This window comes from Erpetoichthys calabaricus, chromosome 11, assembly GCF_900747795.2.
Source record: "Erpetoichthys calabaricus chromosome 11, fErpCal1.3, whole genome shotgun sequence".
Lineage (NCBI taxonomy): Eukaryota > Metazoa > Chordata > Cladistia > Polypteriformes > Polypteridae > Erpetoichthys > Erpetoichthys calabaricus.
Genome location: NC_041404.2, coordinates 79,229,950 through 79,247,552, shown reverse-complemented (window position 1 = coordinate 79,247,552; position 17,603 = coordinate 79,229,950). Strand labels below are relative to the sequence as shown.

General features: G+C 37.2%; 1 protein-coding gene across 2 annotated transcripts in view; it reads left to right on the top strand.

Annotated features, from left to right (window-relative positions):
• The window catches only part of araf (A-Raf proto-oncogene, serine/threonine kinase), a 141,274-nt gene that overhangs the window by 48,396 nt on the left and 75,275 nt on the right, over nucleotides 1–17,603 (top strand). For both annotated transcript variants that reach the window (XM_028813405.2, XM_028813406.2), the window contains exons 3-4: nucleotides 3,910–4,013; nucleotides 16,100–16,202. In XM_028813405.2, coding sequence (XP_028669238.1) covers nucleotides 3,910–4,013; nucleotides 16,100–16,202 — 207 coding nt within the window. The remainder of the gene's footprint in view (nucleotides 1–3,909; nucleotides 4,014–16,099; nucleotides 16,203–17,603) is intronic.

Sequence of the window (17,603 nt, the reverse complement as noted above, 5' to 3'; positions counted from 1 at the left end):
AGTATAAGAACTAACATGGAAAAAAAATTCTCTTAAGGAATAACGGAGCAAGTTGTTTCACAAAGTAAGCAGTGCGTCAAGTAAAGTCATTATAAATAAAGTGTGTTAAAGTGGCTCATGGGAATTCAAGTGCAAGTTTATTTGCATGGTGACAGTTTGTTACCAGTTAGTGACTATGACCATGCTATTACGTGGTTGAAGTGTTTGCAAATCAACACAAATTGAACTGCTAAGAAAGCAACCAAACTCTTCAATTTAACGGAAGGTCCAAAGTACATACATAGTCATGATGGGTAGTGTGGTATAGTAGTTAAGGCTTTGGACTTCAGACACTGAGGATGCGAGTTTGTATCCTGCTACAGTCACTGTGTGATCATGAATGTTCTCCAAATGTAAAACCAAAAAGAAATGTAACCAATTTTATCATGAGTGTTATAAATCACCTTGGATAAAGGCATCGGCCAGATAAGTAAATGTGGCCATTTGATCCAAAGAAAAGCTGCTTTTGCTGCACTGTCAATTTGTACTTCCCTGCAAGTACTAATCTTTTAACATCCATCCATCTTGTTCTGCTTATCCGAGGTCAGGTCGTGGGGGCAGTAGCTTGAGCAGAAATGCCCAGACTTCCCTCTCCCCGGCCACTTCTGCTAGCTCTTCCGGGAGAATCCCAAGGCATTCCCAGGCCAGCCGGGAGACCTAGTCCCTCCCCGGGGCCTCCTCCCGGTTGGACGTGCCCGGAACACCTCACCAGGGAGGCGTCCAGGAGGCATCCTGATCAGATGCCCGAACCACCTCATCCGACTCCTCTCGATGCGGAGGAGCAGCGGCTCTACTCTGAGCCCCTCCCGGATGACTGAGCTTCTCACCCTATCTTTAAGGTAAAGCCCAGACACCCTGCGGAGGAAACTCATTTCAGCCGCTTGTATTCGCGATCTCGTTCTTTCGGTCACTGCCCATAACTCATGACCATAGGTGAGGGTAGGAACATAGATCGACTGGTAAATTGAGATCTTTGCCTTACGGCTCAGCTCCTTTTTCACCACGACAGACCGATGCAGAGCCCACATTACTGCAGATGCCGCACTGATCCGCCTGTCGATCTCACGCTCCATTCTTCCCTCACTCATTTTAACAGACTCTCACTTTATTTTAGTCTTGCTACATAAAGAAACATAAGTCTGACATTGGTTAAAATAAGTTAACAATCTGAAGATTCATGATCTTTTTTTAACACATTACTCCACTGTGATCTGGACAGGACAAAGTACAAAGTGTATCCCCTCTATTGTGAACATTTTAGTGTTTGAGATCCTCTTCCATACCTTTTGTTGCTTACTGTGTTTATGCAGCAATATTGTCTAAAAGCAATATTTTGAAGGATGTGAAGTTAGGGCACATTTTTGAGCAAGTTGTTCAGTGATTTCAAATAAGGCTCATTGAAAAAGTGTGCTCATTGAATGACAGAAAAGACACCTCACAGTGATTAACTATCACAGTTTCAGCCAGTGTTCCCTTTTGTATTCAAAACTAAGTGCTAAGCTGCAGCAGAATATGAGAATAGATAGCCTTCCTTAAAATGTTGTGATCTAATATTTCAGACCTCTTAGCTCAGGACTTGTACCCCATTAATCCCTTACATTAACATGTGACTCATCTGGTGCTATGTGGAACATATTTCTTATATTATTGAAGGATGCATTTGGTATTTTCCAAGTTGAAAACAAGGTATATGTGTAATTGCCATATGAAAATTGTGTTCTAAAGTTAATTTTTTTCTATAAATTTGGAAAAATATCTTGCCTGAACTGGCACTTTACAATGGGGCATGGGGCATCACCAGAAAATAAAAGCCTAAAAACTTACAAATGAAGTGGCAAATGTTTTGATACAAAAAAACATGCCTTCAGTTTTTTCTGTGAACGTTTGTGACAACAAAAGGGATCTAGAAGTAATCATTTTATCACATATTCCTGGTAGTGGTAAGGATGCATTTTCTGTTTACTTATTTGATTTCTTACATAAATGTAGAAGTAAATTATGTGGCATGAGAAGTTTTTGAGAGGAAACCACGTCCTGCCAGAGTAAAATGTTGTTGTGCAGGAAGACTTAAGTGGTGCTGAGCTATCATGCACAACTGGTCTTCTTTTTAAATGACTGAATCTCAAAATATTGGTGTGTGTGGTTTTTTTTTTTTTAAATTATAAACTATTTTGCAATGTGTATGTGATCGCAAGACATGAAATGACACCATTTTTCAAGCCAAGACAGCTCCCAAGTTAAGTTATGTTTTTCATTCATGCCCCATTGCCAACACTATAAAGCAACATCGTGTGTAAATGATTTTCTTGAGTTTATAGAAAACACTTTACAACACAAATTCTTGTGGCAAATACACATATACCATGTTTGTGAAGAAAGAAGTTCAACTTGAAAAATACCTTATTCTTTAAATAATATACAAAAAATGCATCTTCATTAGTGGTGCAATTTAGATGTACTTTACAGGTTATGAAGTAAATACAATGAACATGCAATTCTAAAAGTTGTAATAAATGGCATATCTACTGTCAGACTAGATACATTGCTAGCAATTAATCTACATTATTAACACGTTGACTGCCACAGTAAAAATAGGTACATTTGTTCCTAATGCCAGTGTAAAATCAGGGTGTTATTTTACTGTGCTACTTAAAAGCATTTTATTATTGAGCAAAACTCAAAATAAAAATTTATTTTATCAAAAAAAAAAAAAAAATCATTTGAGTTACCTTGTGGTTGGCGCATTGAACAGAAAATTCTTTGTGCACGCCAGCTGTGCAGTAATGGCGTTGTGCATGTCAGTTGTGTGATAACTTGGCAATATCCAACAAGTTAGAGCTTGCAGATTTTTATAATCAAATTTTAGTGTTTCCATTTGAAATTCATAGCGGTGAGACACTAATCATTGAGACATAATCAGATGGTTGTGGTTCTACATATGTAAATTATTCTTGTCAAACAAAAAATTATCCAAAATGTTCCTAATAAGAAAAAACTTAATGAAAGTGATGTAGTCTGTGTTGTGACACCTCATTGTTCTTTTTTTCCCTTCTTCATTCTTATTTCAGGCACCCACTCTTATCTATTTTCATATGTTACCCACAAATATGCTAGTACTGTATTTAGCTCTGTAGCCCTGACGACAACATAACTCATAGGTGGGTCCATTTGTAGATCATCTAATACAACATTTAACAGTGAACATTTTGAGCTCATGTACACCTTACGATCTCAATGCTAATACACTGGTTCTATTTATCCTCCATCTTTTCTTGTTCACCTTCTGCTGCGTTGAGTTTCTTCCCCAATTCCAAAGACATTCTTAGCCAAGTAAGTAAGTGTAAATTGACCTGATTCAAGAGTGGGTCTTTGGTTGAATCAGTCCTATAACAAATGCATTTGGGATGGGTTTCTGCCTTATAAATATTGCTGCCATCTTTAGGCTTCATTTGCTTACAACACAGTAATGGGAATAAGCAGTTATATTTAATGGATAAATAACTGATATTCACATTCAGTCTTACTATATTTCTGCCCTGCATTTCTCAAAAACTTCCAACGGTATTTTTCCCACATTAAGGTAATTCGATTAAATGGTTTTGAAAATGTTATGTTACCTTTAGGTAAAGAGTTTACAATTTCATACAGCTTTCAAAAACCTGGCCTTGTAATGCTTTGGTAAAATTTACTCAGGGTTGGCTTTAGACTTTTTCTTCTTGAAGTAGAATATTGAATTTCACTTTGTATTCATGTGTTTACAGGTAGATTTAAATATATTTCTTGGCATTTTTGAATTGGTAGAATATCTTACCTCGATTTCTATAAATATTACCTATTTTTAATTTTTTTTTTTTTATTTTTTATTTTCAGGTTAATGTGCGGCCTGGTCAGACTGTCCATGACAGCTTGAACAAGGCACTGAAGGTTCGAGGACTGAACCAGGAATGCTGTGCTGTTTTCAGACTGCTTGAAGGGTGTGTTGCACTTCTAAAAAATTTTTTTTTTTTATAAATAATATACAAGCGTAGTCTATATTTGATTAAAAATGCCATTATGGTTACAATGCAGATGAAAGTAAAAATTTTGCTGTATTCTGTACATGTGACAGTATTGAACCTATGAAGTATCTTTATTTTCTACTGGATGCCTGTATGCTTACTTATTTAATATAGCAATAATGCTGCTAAGTTGAATAATTTAGTATCTCAGTGAAGTTATTTTGCAGCACACTCGGGTGTCAGATAAAATGTTTTATTTACAAATTTACTTAACAATATAACTTTTGGTAAAATTGCTTTTTGTGTGGTGATTGTATATCTAACAATTTTCAGAAGACAATACTTGTCAATATTTCTACAGTATCAAAATATTAATAATAAATTTCCCATGATACCACTACCCCTCTCACAACCTGAGAAACATTCAAACTGAGATGACTGGCAAGCAAAGACACATATAAGAATGGGATAGAAAGGAGGAGGGAATGATGCAGACAAGCTTATGAAGTGAAGGGACATAACACTAGTTTGAATTGAACATAACAGATGTGACACAAGGATGATAAGATTTTTTTGAGGCGCTATTGATAGTGTAACAAATCTTCCAAGCCACACTGAAACGGGCCGATCGTTACTGCTCACCTTTCCTACTTTAAGGCAGCTGATGAAAAGTATAGGCCAATATCGCACACTACAGCACACCGCATTACCCCCTTTTTGAAATGTTCCCATCAAACAGGTGACTGAAAATATATAGTATGAGACAAAAAATAGCTAGAGGACAACATCCATAAGCACTGAGAAATGTATTATACAAAAGAGAAGACTGGAGGAAAAAAGAAAAACAATAATCCCTTTCATCTGCCCCTCCCCCAAACCCAAAATAACCCTAATACGTGCAAATTTAAAAAATATATATACACAGTGGAAATATCACTCCCACAGTTCCCTTTCCGAAGTTCACATGTAAGTCCAAAGTTCCAGCTCAACTGTTGGCAGCAGGTGAAATGAAGTGTAGAACTGGAGGCCGACCCCAAACAGTGAAAGTCTTAACTGTAAAATGTTCTACAGTCAGTCTGCGCCATTGTAAAGAAAAATAAGCTCACCCAAGTTGTGAGCTCACCCAAGTCTGCTAGAAATAATGGAATGCCAAATTCACAATTCGGAAGTGAACTGCCAACTTCCACCTAACAGACAGTTCTTGCAGAGCTACAAGAACCTCTTCTAATGGCCCGGCAGATGCTGATCTGTTTAGTCAGATTTTCTGTCTTCTCCTTGGCTGTTATCTGTTTATGTGGCAGCACTACAATATTGTATATATTGTTGCAGTGGTATTGACTGCTAAATGCAGTTTCTGTAACCATAAGCAATTGTTCAGTACCTCATCTTGTGTTCTCCGTTATGGCAATACTGTATGTTAAATCTAAATTGGTAACAGAGGTACAAACAAGATTTTGTATTAAGTTTAACATGCATAGGCAAGTAAGTGTTCTATCTTGTAATTCTATTTTAAAGTGTTTTGATACATTTCAGTCTACCAGTAGTGTGGAGGATGTTTTTGTTAGACCATTGAAAACTGTATGAACACCAGAAAAAAATCAGAGTACGATATGCTTTAGAGCATGGTTCTCAGCATTCAAAAGAAAGCTGACAAACGCAAGGAGACTATTCAGTCCGTTAAATTTGCTATCTCAATATTGAGATACTTCCTAAAAGCTGTCAGTCTCTGCTTCAATTGCCTGTATCAGTAATTTGTTCCATATTCCCACAACTCTTGGCATAAAGAAGTGCTTTCTGGCTTCAGTCCTAAGTGCACTTCTTCTTAATTTCCAAAATCAACATCGGTTGGCAACAATAAACATTGCTGACTAGACTGTTTACAAATCCTTCATCAGAATGTATTGTATAGCAAGTATAAAATACAAATCGGTTATATTTTTTAGGAATAAGTTACCTATGAGACTCCAGTTTGTACTCCTTTTATTGAATTGGTTCATGAAAACCACTATACATGGAACAATTTGCAAGCTCATTTAAAAGAATGTATCATTAATATTGAAGCTCATTTCAAAAATGTTTATAAAAATATTGCTATTTAAGACAAGGTAAATAAACTATTGATTTTATTCCATATCCGGAACCATGAGTCAATTCATAATATTATATGACTGTTCATACTATCCTTTCAAAAGATATAATCCTTACGTCAGCAGTTAAAAAGAGGGATTTAATTCACTCAGATTTACAAGGCTTGTACTAAGTATTTACTTTGGCTGTGACATACAGAATGTATTTTCTGTTTTGATTGCCGAGTATTTTTTTATTAACTCAATGTTTTTCATTTTTTTCCACTGTAAGTAATATTCATATGAGATATGCTTGAATGAAAACAAAAGTGTTTACTGTTTTTATTATGTGGCCAATATTATTTGTCTATGTATGGCTATGCTGTCATTGTTGACACGTTTTGGAGAAATCATAGAATAATATATGTACGTGTGTATATATAGATGATTCAGAAAGCACTTAGACCACTTCATTTTTTTAATATTTAAAAGTTACAGCCTTGTGCTATAATCATTATACTGTATTCATTTTTCCCCGACTCAAGCAACACTCAGTATCTCAGAATGACCAAACAAAAATAGTTTTTAAAATTTTTGAAAACGTATTAAAAATGAAAAACTGAAATATCACATTAACATAAGTATTCAGACCGTTGCTATGACATTTAAAATCCCATCCTATTGTATTGATCATTGAGATATTTGCTAACCTTGTTTAGGGTTTACCCTTGGTCAATTCAGTTGATTGCACATGATTAGGAAAGGCGCAAACACATACCTCTCTGCATAATGTCCCGCACTTGACAATGTGTGTCAGTGCAAAAACCAAGTCATGAGGTCAATGGAACTGGCCGGACAGCTTAGAGATAGAATTGTGTTGAGGCACAGATCTGGGGAAGGCTATAAAAATTTTCTGTAGAATCGAATGTTCCTGAGAGCACAGTTTCCCTCATAATTCTTAAATGGAAGAAGATTGAAGCAACCAGGACAATTCCTATAGCTGGCCAGCCCAATTGAGTCCAGCTGCAGGCAAGACAGTCTGAAGCCTTCAAAATCTTTCAAAGTCATATTATAAGCTGATGTTAGCTGGTCTAAATTAATTCCACAATTATGCTTAGGTTTGTTAAAGTATCTTAAAATTTTGATGCAGAATTACAATCTACATTTCACACTATACTTGTTTTAATCTGTGATTGTATTTGGTAATTGCAAAATCAAATCGGACATATTTTAAGTAGTAATCAGAAATAGCTTTGTTAGGATTCTGCACAATACACATTTATTTATTTCATTTATCAATTCATTGGCTGTATTATTTATCCTGTGAGTCTGTATCCATGTTTTTATGTTTCTGTTGCTGTATGCATTAAAATTTCTTCTTGGGATTAATAAAGTTTATCAAATTTTATCTAATCCTTGTACCTGCTGACTGATTCACTTTTGGTATTACATTCTTATTGAATATAGATCTGGCTAAAAATTTGTATTGGAATTCATACTTGTTTATCAGGAATGTAAAAGCTTTGCTTTCAGCTGTACTCTTGTTCTCAGTGGTAAACCTTGCAATTCTGGAGGTGATTCGATTCACTTTAGCTTGTGGCAGTTTCATTTTTCTAACCATAACTGATAGATTGCTTGTAATAGTAGCTGATGCTGATGGAGATGCAGGTCCTGATATTTTAGGTTTTACCTCTCCCACATTTGTTGGAGTATCACCAGAAATAGCTACTGATGCAGTAAAGTTATTCAACTAAGTTTAACTGCGCAAAGTATGCAGTTTGACTACTGGGTATTCATACACTGAATTAATTTTTGATGCATTTCATATGACTGTTTTATTCTTGAATCATAATTATATTTCGGTGCAAATATTTTTTGCAGTGTCGATTTGTCTACTTTTTAATAAACTGTATTACCTGTTCATTACATTTATTTTTATCAGTTATATTTATAGGTTTGTTGGGTAATAACCTGAAACTTTATGATGGTAGTAAGATGGTATTTTATGTTTGAGAAATCCTGCATCAGTTTCTTCCATTAAGAACTAAAAACTCTAAAAACTTTTTGCAAACAACATATATATATATATATATATATATATATATATATATATATATATATATATATATATATATATATATATATATAATGTACTGTATGTATGTATGTATTGTATATGTACAATTAGGTCCATAAATATTTGGACAGAGACAACTTTTTTCTAATTTTGGTTCTGTACATTACCACAATGAATTTTAAATGAAACAACTCGGATGCAATTGAAGTGCAGACTTTCAGCTTTAATTCAGTGGGGTGAACAAAACGATTGCATAAAAATGTGAGGCAACTAAAGCATTTTTTTAACACAATCCCTTCATTTCAGGGGCTCAAAAGTAATTGGACAAATGAAATAACTGGAAATAAAATGTTCATTTCTAATACTTGGTTGAAAACCCTTTGCTGGCAATGACAGCCTGAAGTCTTGAACTCATGGACATCACCAGATGCTGAGTTTCCTCCTTTTTAATACTCTGCCAGGCGTTTAGTGCAGCGGCTTTCAGTTGCTGTTTGTTTGTGGGCCTTTCTGTTCGAAGTTTAGTCTTCAACAAGTGAAATGCATGCTCAATTGGGTTAAGATCAGGTGACTGACTTGGCCATTCAAGAATTTTCCACTTTGCTTTAATAAACTCCTGGGTTGCTTTGGCTGTATGTTTTGGGTCATTGTCCATCTGTATCATGAAACGCCGTCCAATCAATTTGACTGCATTTAGCTGGATTTGAGCAGACAGTATGTCTCTGAACACCTCAGAATTCATTCGGCTGCTTCTGTCCTGTGTCACATCATCAATAAACACTAGTGTCCCAGTGCCGCTGGCAGCCATGCACGCCCAAGCCATCACACTGCCTCCACCATATTTTACAGATGATGTGGTATGCTTTGGATAATGAGCTGTTCCACGCCTTCTACGTACTTTTTTCTTGCCATCATTCTGGTAGAAAGAATGTTTTTCCAGAAGCTTTTTTAGATGTTCTTTAGCAAAGTCCAATCTAGCCTTTCTATTTTTGAGGCTTATGAGTGGCTTGCACCTTGCAGTGCACCCTCTGTATTTACTTTCATGCAGTCTTCTCTTTATGGTAGACTTGGATATCGATACGCCTATCCCCTGGAGAGTGTTGTTCACTTGGTTGGCTGTTGTGAATGGGTTTCTCTTCACCATGGAAATGATTCTGCGATCATCCACCACTGTTGTCTTCCATAGACATCCAGGTCTTTTTGCGTTGCTGAGTTCACCAGTGCTTGCTTTGTTTCTCAGGATGTACCAAACTGTAGATTTGCCACTTGTAATATTGTAGCAATTTCATGGATGAGTTTTTTCTGTTTTCGCAGCTTAAGGATGGCTTCTTTCACTTGCATGGAGAGCTCCTTTGACAGCATGTTGTGTGTTCACAGTAAAATCTTCCACATGTAAGCACCACACCTCAAATCAACTCCAGGCCTTTTATCTGCTTAATTGATAATGACATAACGACGGACTTGCCCACACCTGTCCATGAAATAGCCTCTGAGTAAATTGTCCAATTACTTTTTATCCCCTAAAATCAAGGTATTGTGTTAAAAAAATGCTTTAGTCGCCTCACATTTTTATGCAATCATATTGTTCACCCCACTGAATTAAAGCTGAAAGTCTGCACTTCAACTGCATCTGAGTTGTTTCATTTAAAATTCATTGTGGTAATGTACAGAACCAAAATTAGAAAAAAGTTGTCTCTGTCCAAATATTTATGGACCTAACTATATATGTATGTATATGTATATATATGTGTGTATATATACTGTATATATCATAAGGGACATGGTATCCAGCTTAAAATAGTTAATACAGATACAACAATTACACATTCATTACTTACACTCGTTATGTTGATGTAATGATGCCGTTTCAAATTAACGTTCAAGTTTGTGGTTCCTCCACTATATTTAAGCTCCATAAGACAAGTTTCACAAACAAAATGGTACTCATCTTTTGTGTAAAACCCAAAATATTTCCATACTTTGGATGTGCAAGGACATTTTTTTTGAAAGGTTTTTCTTAAACTCCATGATTTACAGACAACAATATACATCATATCTACATACAGTTGATCAAGTAGTCCCAAAACATGAGAAATTCCAGGTAATACTATTAACCTTCATTTTCTGTTGCATTATGGGGACAGCTGAGTACATGCTTGGGGACTGAGTGGCATTGTTTGAGGAAGACAAGGCAGTGAACGGAGTGTAATGATTTGGGCAGTGTTCCTCTGGGAAACTCTGAGTCTGGACATTAATTAGACATGTACCACCTACCTAAACATAATTTCGGACTAGGTACACCCCTTTATGGTGCAGGTTTTCTCTGATAAAAATAGCACCTTTCAGCAGGTTAATGTGTAGTGGCTGAACCTCTCAACTTGGAGGAGTTACAGGATCTGCTGCTAATATCTTGATGCCGGATACCCCAAGACAGCTTCAGAGATCTTGTAGAGTCATCAAACTTTAAAAAAAAAAAAAAAAAAAAAAAAAAAAAAAGAATCTATCTATTAAAAATATAAAACAGATTTTTCTTTTTATTTCTTATTAAAAGGAAGATGGTGCAAAAATCATTCTATTATTGTGGCAGTTTAGTTATATGTTTGAGTTTTAAAAACCTGAACAAGCTTTGGCAGGTAACTCATACATCTAATTTGATAGCTCTTCTTAAAACATAGGCTAACACACAGTTATTGGCAGTGGTCAAATAGAAAATAAAACTGTATAGCCAGATTATTATGTTTTCTTCCAATGCTGGTTATTTACACTCTATAGCAGGGGTAATACATTTGAGCAAGATTTTTAGATCAATTTATTTTCTGCTTTAGCGTGAATATAAGTTTAAACAAATTATCATATATATGCAAATAAATTAACTGTAAGACTCATTGCACAAGTATTGTAAAAACAAATTATATATAGATGCTTATTCAAGATGCTTAAACATTTCTGTAACAATTTATTTTGGCACTTCTGACTTTGGTATAGTTTTAATAATAATTAATTACATTTATTAGCGCTTTTCTCACTATTCAGAGCATTTTACATAGAGAGAGGGGAACCACTTTATCCACCACTAATGTGTAGCACCCACCTGGAAGATGCAGTGACAGCTATTGTTTTACCAGAATGCTTCCCACACATTAGCTGTTTAGTGGTAAAGGGTTGAGAGAGAGATACACAATTAGAGACGGGGGATGATTAGGGGGCCAGAATGGACAAGGCCGTGATGGTCAATTTGATCAGGACATTGGGATAAACCCTACTATTTTTGGAAGATACTTGGGGATCTTTTAATGACCACAGAAGGACAGCACCATATTTATAGCACGGTGTCCTCATTACTGCTCTGGGGCATTGGGATGCACACATAGACCACAGGGTAAGCACACCATGGTGGCCGCACCCACGCCTTTTATAGCAGCTTTGTACTTTGTTCCGAAGGGGTATTATCTGCACAGCAAGCCCTTTTTGTTATTCCAGTTGTTTGCAATCTTCTGTAAAAGGTAAGCGTAAAGTTCTTTATACAATAAAGTCATCGTCGTCTTTTGGCTGCTTCTGTTAGGGGTTGCCACAGGGATCATTTTTTCCCTTATCTTCCTGTCCTCTGCATTTTGTTCTGTTTCACCCATCATCTGCATGTCCTCTCTCACCACATCCATAAACCTTCTCTTAGGCCTTCCTCTTTTCCTCTTGCCTGGCAGCTCTATCCTTAGCATAATTTTCCCAATATACCCAGCATCTCTCCTCTACACATGTCCAAACCAATGCAATCTCGCCTCTCTGACTTTGTCTTTAAACTGTCCAACCTGAGCTTACCCTCTAATATACTTGCAGCACTGCCACATAATTTTATTTGCTGGGTTATCTTTTGTCTGTCTATTACATTGTACCCAATGTAACCCTGTCTCCTCTGGAGCACACATGTCATAATATGTAAGACTTAAGATAGGCATATTAGATAGATGTTAATAGGGAGGACCTTTGTGAGGTATGGGCCTGTTGCTGCGATTTCCGGCAGGGTACCATGGAAACAGATGCGGATACATTTGTTAAGAGTGTGAAAACGCAGAAAGGGGTCCGAAGGCAGTTTGGGGTTGATGTGCAATCCATATAACCCATCACTGTAAATGTTGTGAATCATAGCGGTTATGACTGCTATATACTCATGTATAATCCTGCCCATCCTTGTCACACCCAATGAAAAGCTGAACATCTTTAACACTGTCACCTCCAGCACTGTCTCCTGTTTTTTGGTCAGTGCCACTGGCTCCAACCCATATAATATAGCTGGTTTCACTACCGTCCTGTAGACCTTCCCTTTCACTCTTGCTGATAACCGTCTGCCACAAATTATTCCCGACACTCTTCTCCACCCATTCCACCCTGCCTACTCTTTTTCACCTCTCTTCCACAATTCCCATTACTCTGTACTGTTGATCCCAAGTATTTTAACTCCTCCACCTTTGCCATCTCTACTCTCTACATCCTCACCATTTCACAGACCTCCCTCTCATTTACACACATGTATTCTGTCTTGTTCCTACTGACCTTCATTTCTCTCCTCTCCAGAGCATATCTTTACCTCTCTTGGGTCTCCTCAACCTGATCCCTACTCTTGCTACAGATTACAATGTCAGCAAACATTATAGTCCACAAGGGCTCCTCTCTAATCTCATCTGTCAACCAGTCCATCAGCATTGCAAATAAAGGGCTCAGAGCCGATCTTTGATATAATTCCACTTCCACGTTGAATGCATCCATCACTCCTACCGCAGACCTCACCATTGTCACTTCCCTCGTACATATCCTATACAACTCTTACATACTTCTCTGCCACTTCTGATTTCCTCTTCCTCATACAATACCAAAACTCCTCTTGAGGCACCCTGTCATATGCTTTCTCCAAATCCAAAAAGACGCAATGCAACTCCTTCTGGCTTTCTCTATACTTCTCCATCAACACCCTCAGAGTAAACATCACATCTGTGGTGCTCCTTCCTGGTATGAGACCATACTGCTGCTTACCTTCCTTCTTAACCTAGCTTCCACTGCTTTTTCCCATAATTTCATGCTGTGGCTCATCAGTTTTATAATAATAATTCTTTCCATTTATATAGCGCTTTTCTCACTACTCAAAGTGATCTCCAAACAGGGAGGACCTGGGAAGCAAACCCACAATCTCCTTAATGCAAAGCAGCAGTACTACCACTGCGCCACCTGTGAGCCCTATGTAGTTACTACAGCTCTGCACATCCCCCTTATTCTTAAAAATTGGTACCAGTAAACTTCTTCTCCATTCCTCAGACATCCTGTCACTTTCTAAGATTCCATTAAACAATCTGGTTTAAAAACTCCACTGCCATCTCTTCTAAACACCTCCATGCTTCCACAGGTATGTCATCTGGACCAATAGCCTTTCCATTCTTCATCCTCTTCATAGCTTTACTCACTTCCTCCTTGCTAATCCGTTGCACTTCCTGATTCACTATCGCTACATAACCTTGTCTCTCTCTCTCATTCTCTTCATTCATCAGCCTCTCAAAGTACTCTTTCCATCTGCTCATCACACTCTCCTCTCTTGTGAGTAGGTTTCCATCTTTATCACTCTAACCTGCTGCCATATCTTTCTCAGCTCGGTCCCTCTGTGTAGCCAATCGGTAGAGGTCCTTTTCTCCCTCCTTAGTGTCCAACCTCTTACACAGCTCATCATACACCTTTTCTTTAGCCTTCGCCACCTCTCTCTTCACCTTACGCCTTACCTCCTTGTAGTCTCGTCTACTTTCTGCATCTCTCTGATTATCCCGCTTCTTCTTCTTTGCCAAACTCTTCCTCTGTATACTCTCCTGTACTTCTCCATTCCACCACCAGGTTTCCTTTTCCTCCTCTCTCTGTCCAGATGTCATGCCAAGCACCCTTCATGCTGTCACCCTTACTACTTCTGCTGTAGTTACCCACCTATCTGCCAACTTTTCACTGCCACCCAGTCCCTGTCTTACCTCCTCCCTGAGCTCAACCTTGCAGTCTTCCTTTTTCAACTTCCAGCATTTGATCCTTGGCTCCATTCTCACTCTCCTCCTCTTATTGATCTCCAACTTCATCCTATAGACCACCATCCTATGCTGCCTAATTATGCTTTCCCCTGCCACCACTTTGCAGTCTTCAGTCTCCTTCAGATTGATCCTCCTGCATAGGATATAATCTACCTTTGTGCATCTTCCTCCATTCTTGTACATCACCGTATGTTCCGCCCTCTTCTTAAAATACATATTCACCATAGCCATGCCCATCCTTTTCGCAAAATCCACTATCATCTGACCTTCTTCATTCCACTCCTCCATTCCACTCCTTGATACTATACCTACCCATCACCTCCTCATCCCCTCTGTTCCCTTCACCATCATGTCCATTGAAATTCACTCCAAACACCACTCTCTGTCCCTTGGGTACACTGTCCATCACTTCATCCAACTCACTCCAGAAATCTTCTTTCTCATCTAACACATGCCCAACTTGCGGAGCATATGCACTAATAGCATTCATCATCACACCTTCAGTTTCCAGCTTCATAATCCTCACTCTGCCTGACACTCTTTTCACTTCCAAAACACCCGACATGCTGTTCCTTCAGAATAACCCCTACCCCATTTCTCCTCCCATCCACACCATGATAGAACAATTTGAATCTACCTCTGATCCCCCTGGCCTTACTCCCCTTAGATTTAGTCTCTTGCACGTACCATATATTAACCTTCCTTCTCCCCATCACATCAGCTAAGGCTCTCCCCTTACCAGTCATACTGCCAACATTCAAAGTTCCTACCCTCACTTCCATTCTCTTTATCTTCCTCTTCTCCTTCTGCCTCTGGACACGTCTCCCCCTTCTTCTTCTCCTTCTTTGGCCTACAGTAGCCCAATTTCCACCAGCACCCTGTTGGCTAACAGTACTGGTGGTGGCCGTTGTTAACCTGGGCCTCGACTGATCCGGTATGGAAATCTGTATTGTTATCTGCATATTGATCTGGCAAAGTTTTACACTGGTTCCCCTTCCTAATGTAACCCTCTCCATTTATCTGGGCTTGGGACCGGCATGAAGAAACAAATTGATTTGTGCATCCCCTGTGGCTAAATTTCTGTATACAATAAAGTAAACAAGTTTAAACAGTTTTTATATTGATGAAAACAAATACTGTTATTGAGGTAGCACAAAGAAGTGTTACAAATTTAATTAAATGTTAATTGAATAAGTATTGCAGTTTTTTGTAAACAGTATACATAAATATTAAAATGAACATTAAATAATCATTAAAGTCAAAGAACATTAATGTGATATTTTGTAAACAAAAATAACACATGAACAGACCACTAACACACTTAAAGGCTTTGCATAAATGTAAATAGTGCACATTGCATTTTTGTGTAATTAAACTATGATATCCTTGTAACTTCCAAGTTTTTTGCTAGGAAGTCTCGCATGTCAGCGTGTTCTTCTGTGAGGCGTGCTTTTGATGTACTAAATACATGCGCTGAAGCAGAGCAGGAAGTATAACTGTACACAAAGGAGTAGCGCCACTGTTTATGCAACTGAGCACTGAAAAGTTATAGCACCTTGCATTATATAGTAAATGTGATGAAATATAATTTTAAAGTTGTTTGTAATAAAATAGTGATGCACTATGGTAGCGACAAAGGATTAAAAATCAAGGGAGTCATTGAGCTGTAGTACTAAAGAGTGTTTGAATTATAAGTACAGAATAAAACTCTCCTGGAAGTAGAAATGATTGCAGACCCCTTAAACTGCATAGGTCCTGGTCAGACTTGCTTCTACATTTCTAATGTATTGTAATTTATTGAGCACTTAAATTATGACCCATGCGATTGAGCTGGGTTTTTAATAAATTAGTCTTTTTTTTTTTTTGTATCAGACGAAAGAAGTTGACGGACTGGAAGACTGATGTTACTCCTCTGGTGGGAGAAGAACTTTTGGTTGAAGTGTTAGATGATGTTCCTTTGACCATGCACAATTTTGTAAGTACTATTACTAATAGTTATTCTTATAGCCATTCTTGGACTAGACACTACAGTTTAGAGACACTGTTTTATTAAAAAAGGTGCATTTCATCTGGACTTACTGTATTTATATAAAAAAAAAAAGCATTAGAATTTGTCAGGTTTTCAACTGTCATATGCTTACAGTCTTAGAAATATATTTTATACTGTAATATTTGCTGTTAACATATTAAAGAAAAAGCTATTATCAAATTCCTTCATGATTGTAATATCAAGAATTACATCAGTGCGAGCAGTTCTATTGCTCTGTTAAATGTGCAACTTTTGTAATAAATACAGAAAGAACTGAACAAGGATGGAGCTTGTCATTTTTGTATGCAGAATGATAAATGGGCAAAGAATTTGATTAAGTGTAATTTTAATTTAATTGTTTGAAAATGAATGTAAACTTCATTTAAAGTGGTGAAAGATAAAAACCATATTTAAAAAAATAAAAGTAAATTGGTGTTTATACACAGTTAAATTCATAATAGATGAAGCTGAGTTGTAGAATTTATGAGGAAGGTTTATCATTTAGTGTTTGGATACCTAATATATTCAAAAATGACTACAGCTTTATATGTATACAGTAAAACAGATATTATATGTACAGCAGATTTGCTGATGTCCTCTTAGAATATAATGTTCCTTGATAACATCCAGTAGTTTCCATACTTCAATGATTTTGCTGAATAAATCTTAGTGTGTGTGTGTATATATGTATATATGTATATCCTCTTTAATAAAATCTCTGTGTGTGTCCAGGTGTCCGTGTGTGTTTGTCTTCTGGTGAGGTGCACATGTGCAGGGCACGGTGCGATGCGCGATATTACTGTTGGAGAAAATTACAGGCGTTTTACGGAAATACAAACCAGTATTACTGCGAGAGGAAATTAAAGGTACACAATACAGCGACACATATTACAGCCACATACAAGCCAGTATTACTGTCAGAGAAAATTAAAGGCATATTACCGACACGCATGCCTGTATTACCGACAGAGAAAATTAAAGGTATATTATGGACATACAAGCCAGCGGACGTACAAGACAGTATTACTGTCACAGAAAATTAAAGACGCACAATACACGGCGGCAGCCCACCAAGAACGATCAGCTCAGCAAGTAAACATCAACAAAAGAAAGGCTGAAAGACAAAGAAAAATACGACCAACAAAAAGAATGAGGTCAAGGTCCCTTGCCATTTAATATAGACTGTTCCTACTAATGTTTATGCACTACTGTTCTAGCGCCGTTATTGTAACGGGCTCAATGACTAGTGTATGTGTATATATATGTATGTGTATATATATGTATGTGTATATGTGTATATATATGTATATGTATGTGTATATGTGTATATATATGTATGTGTATATG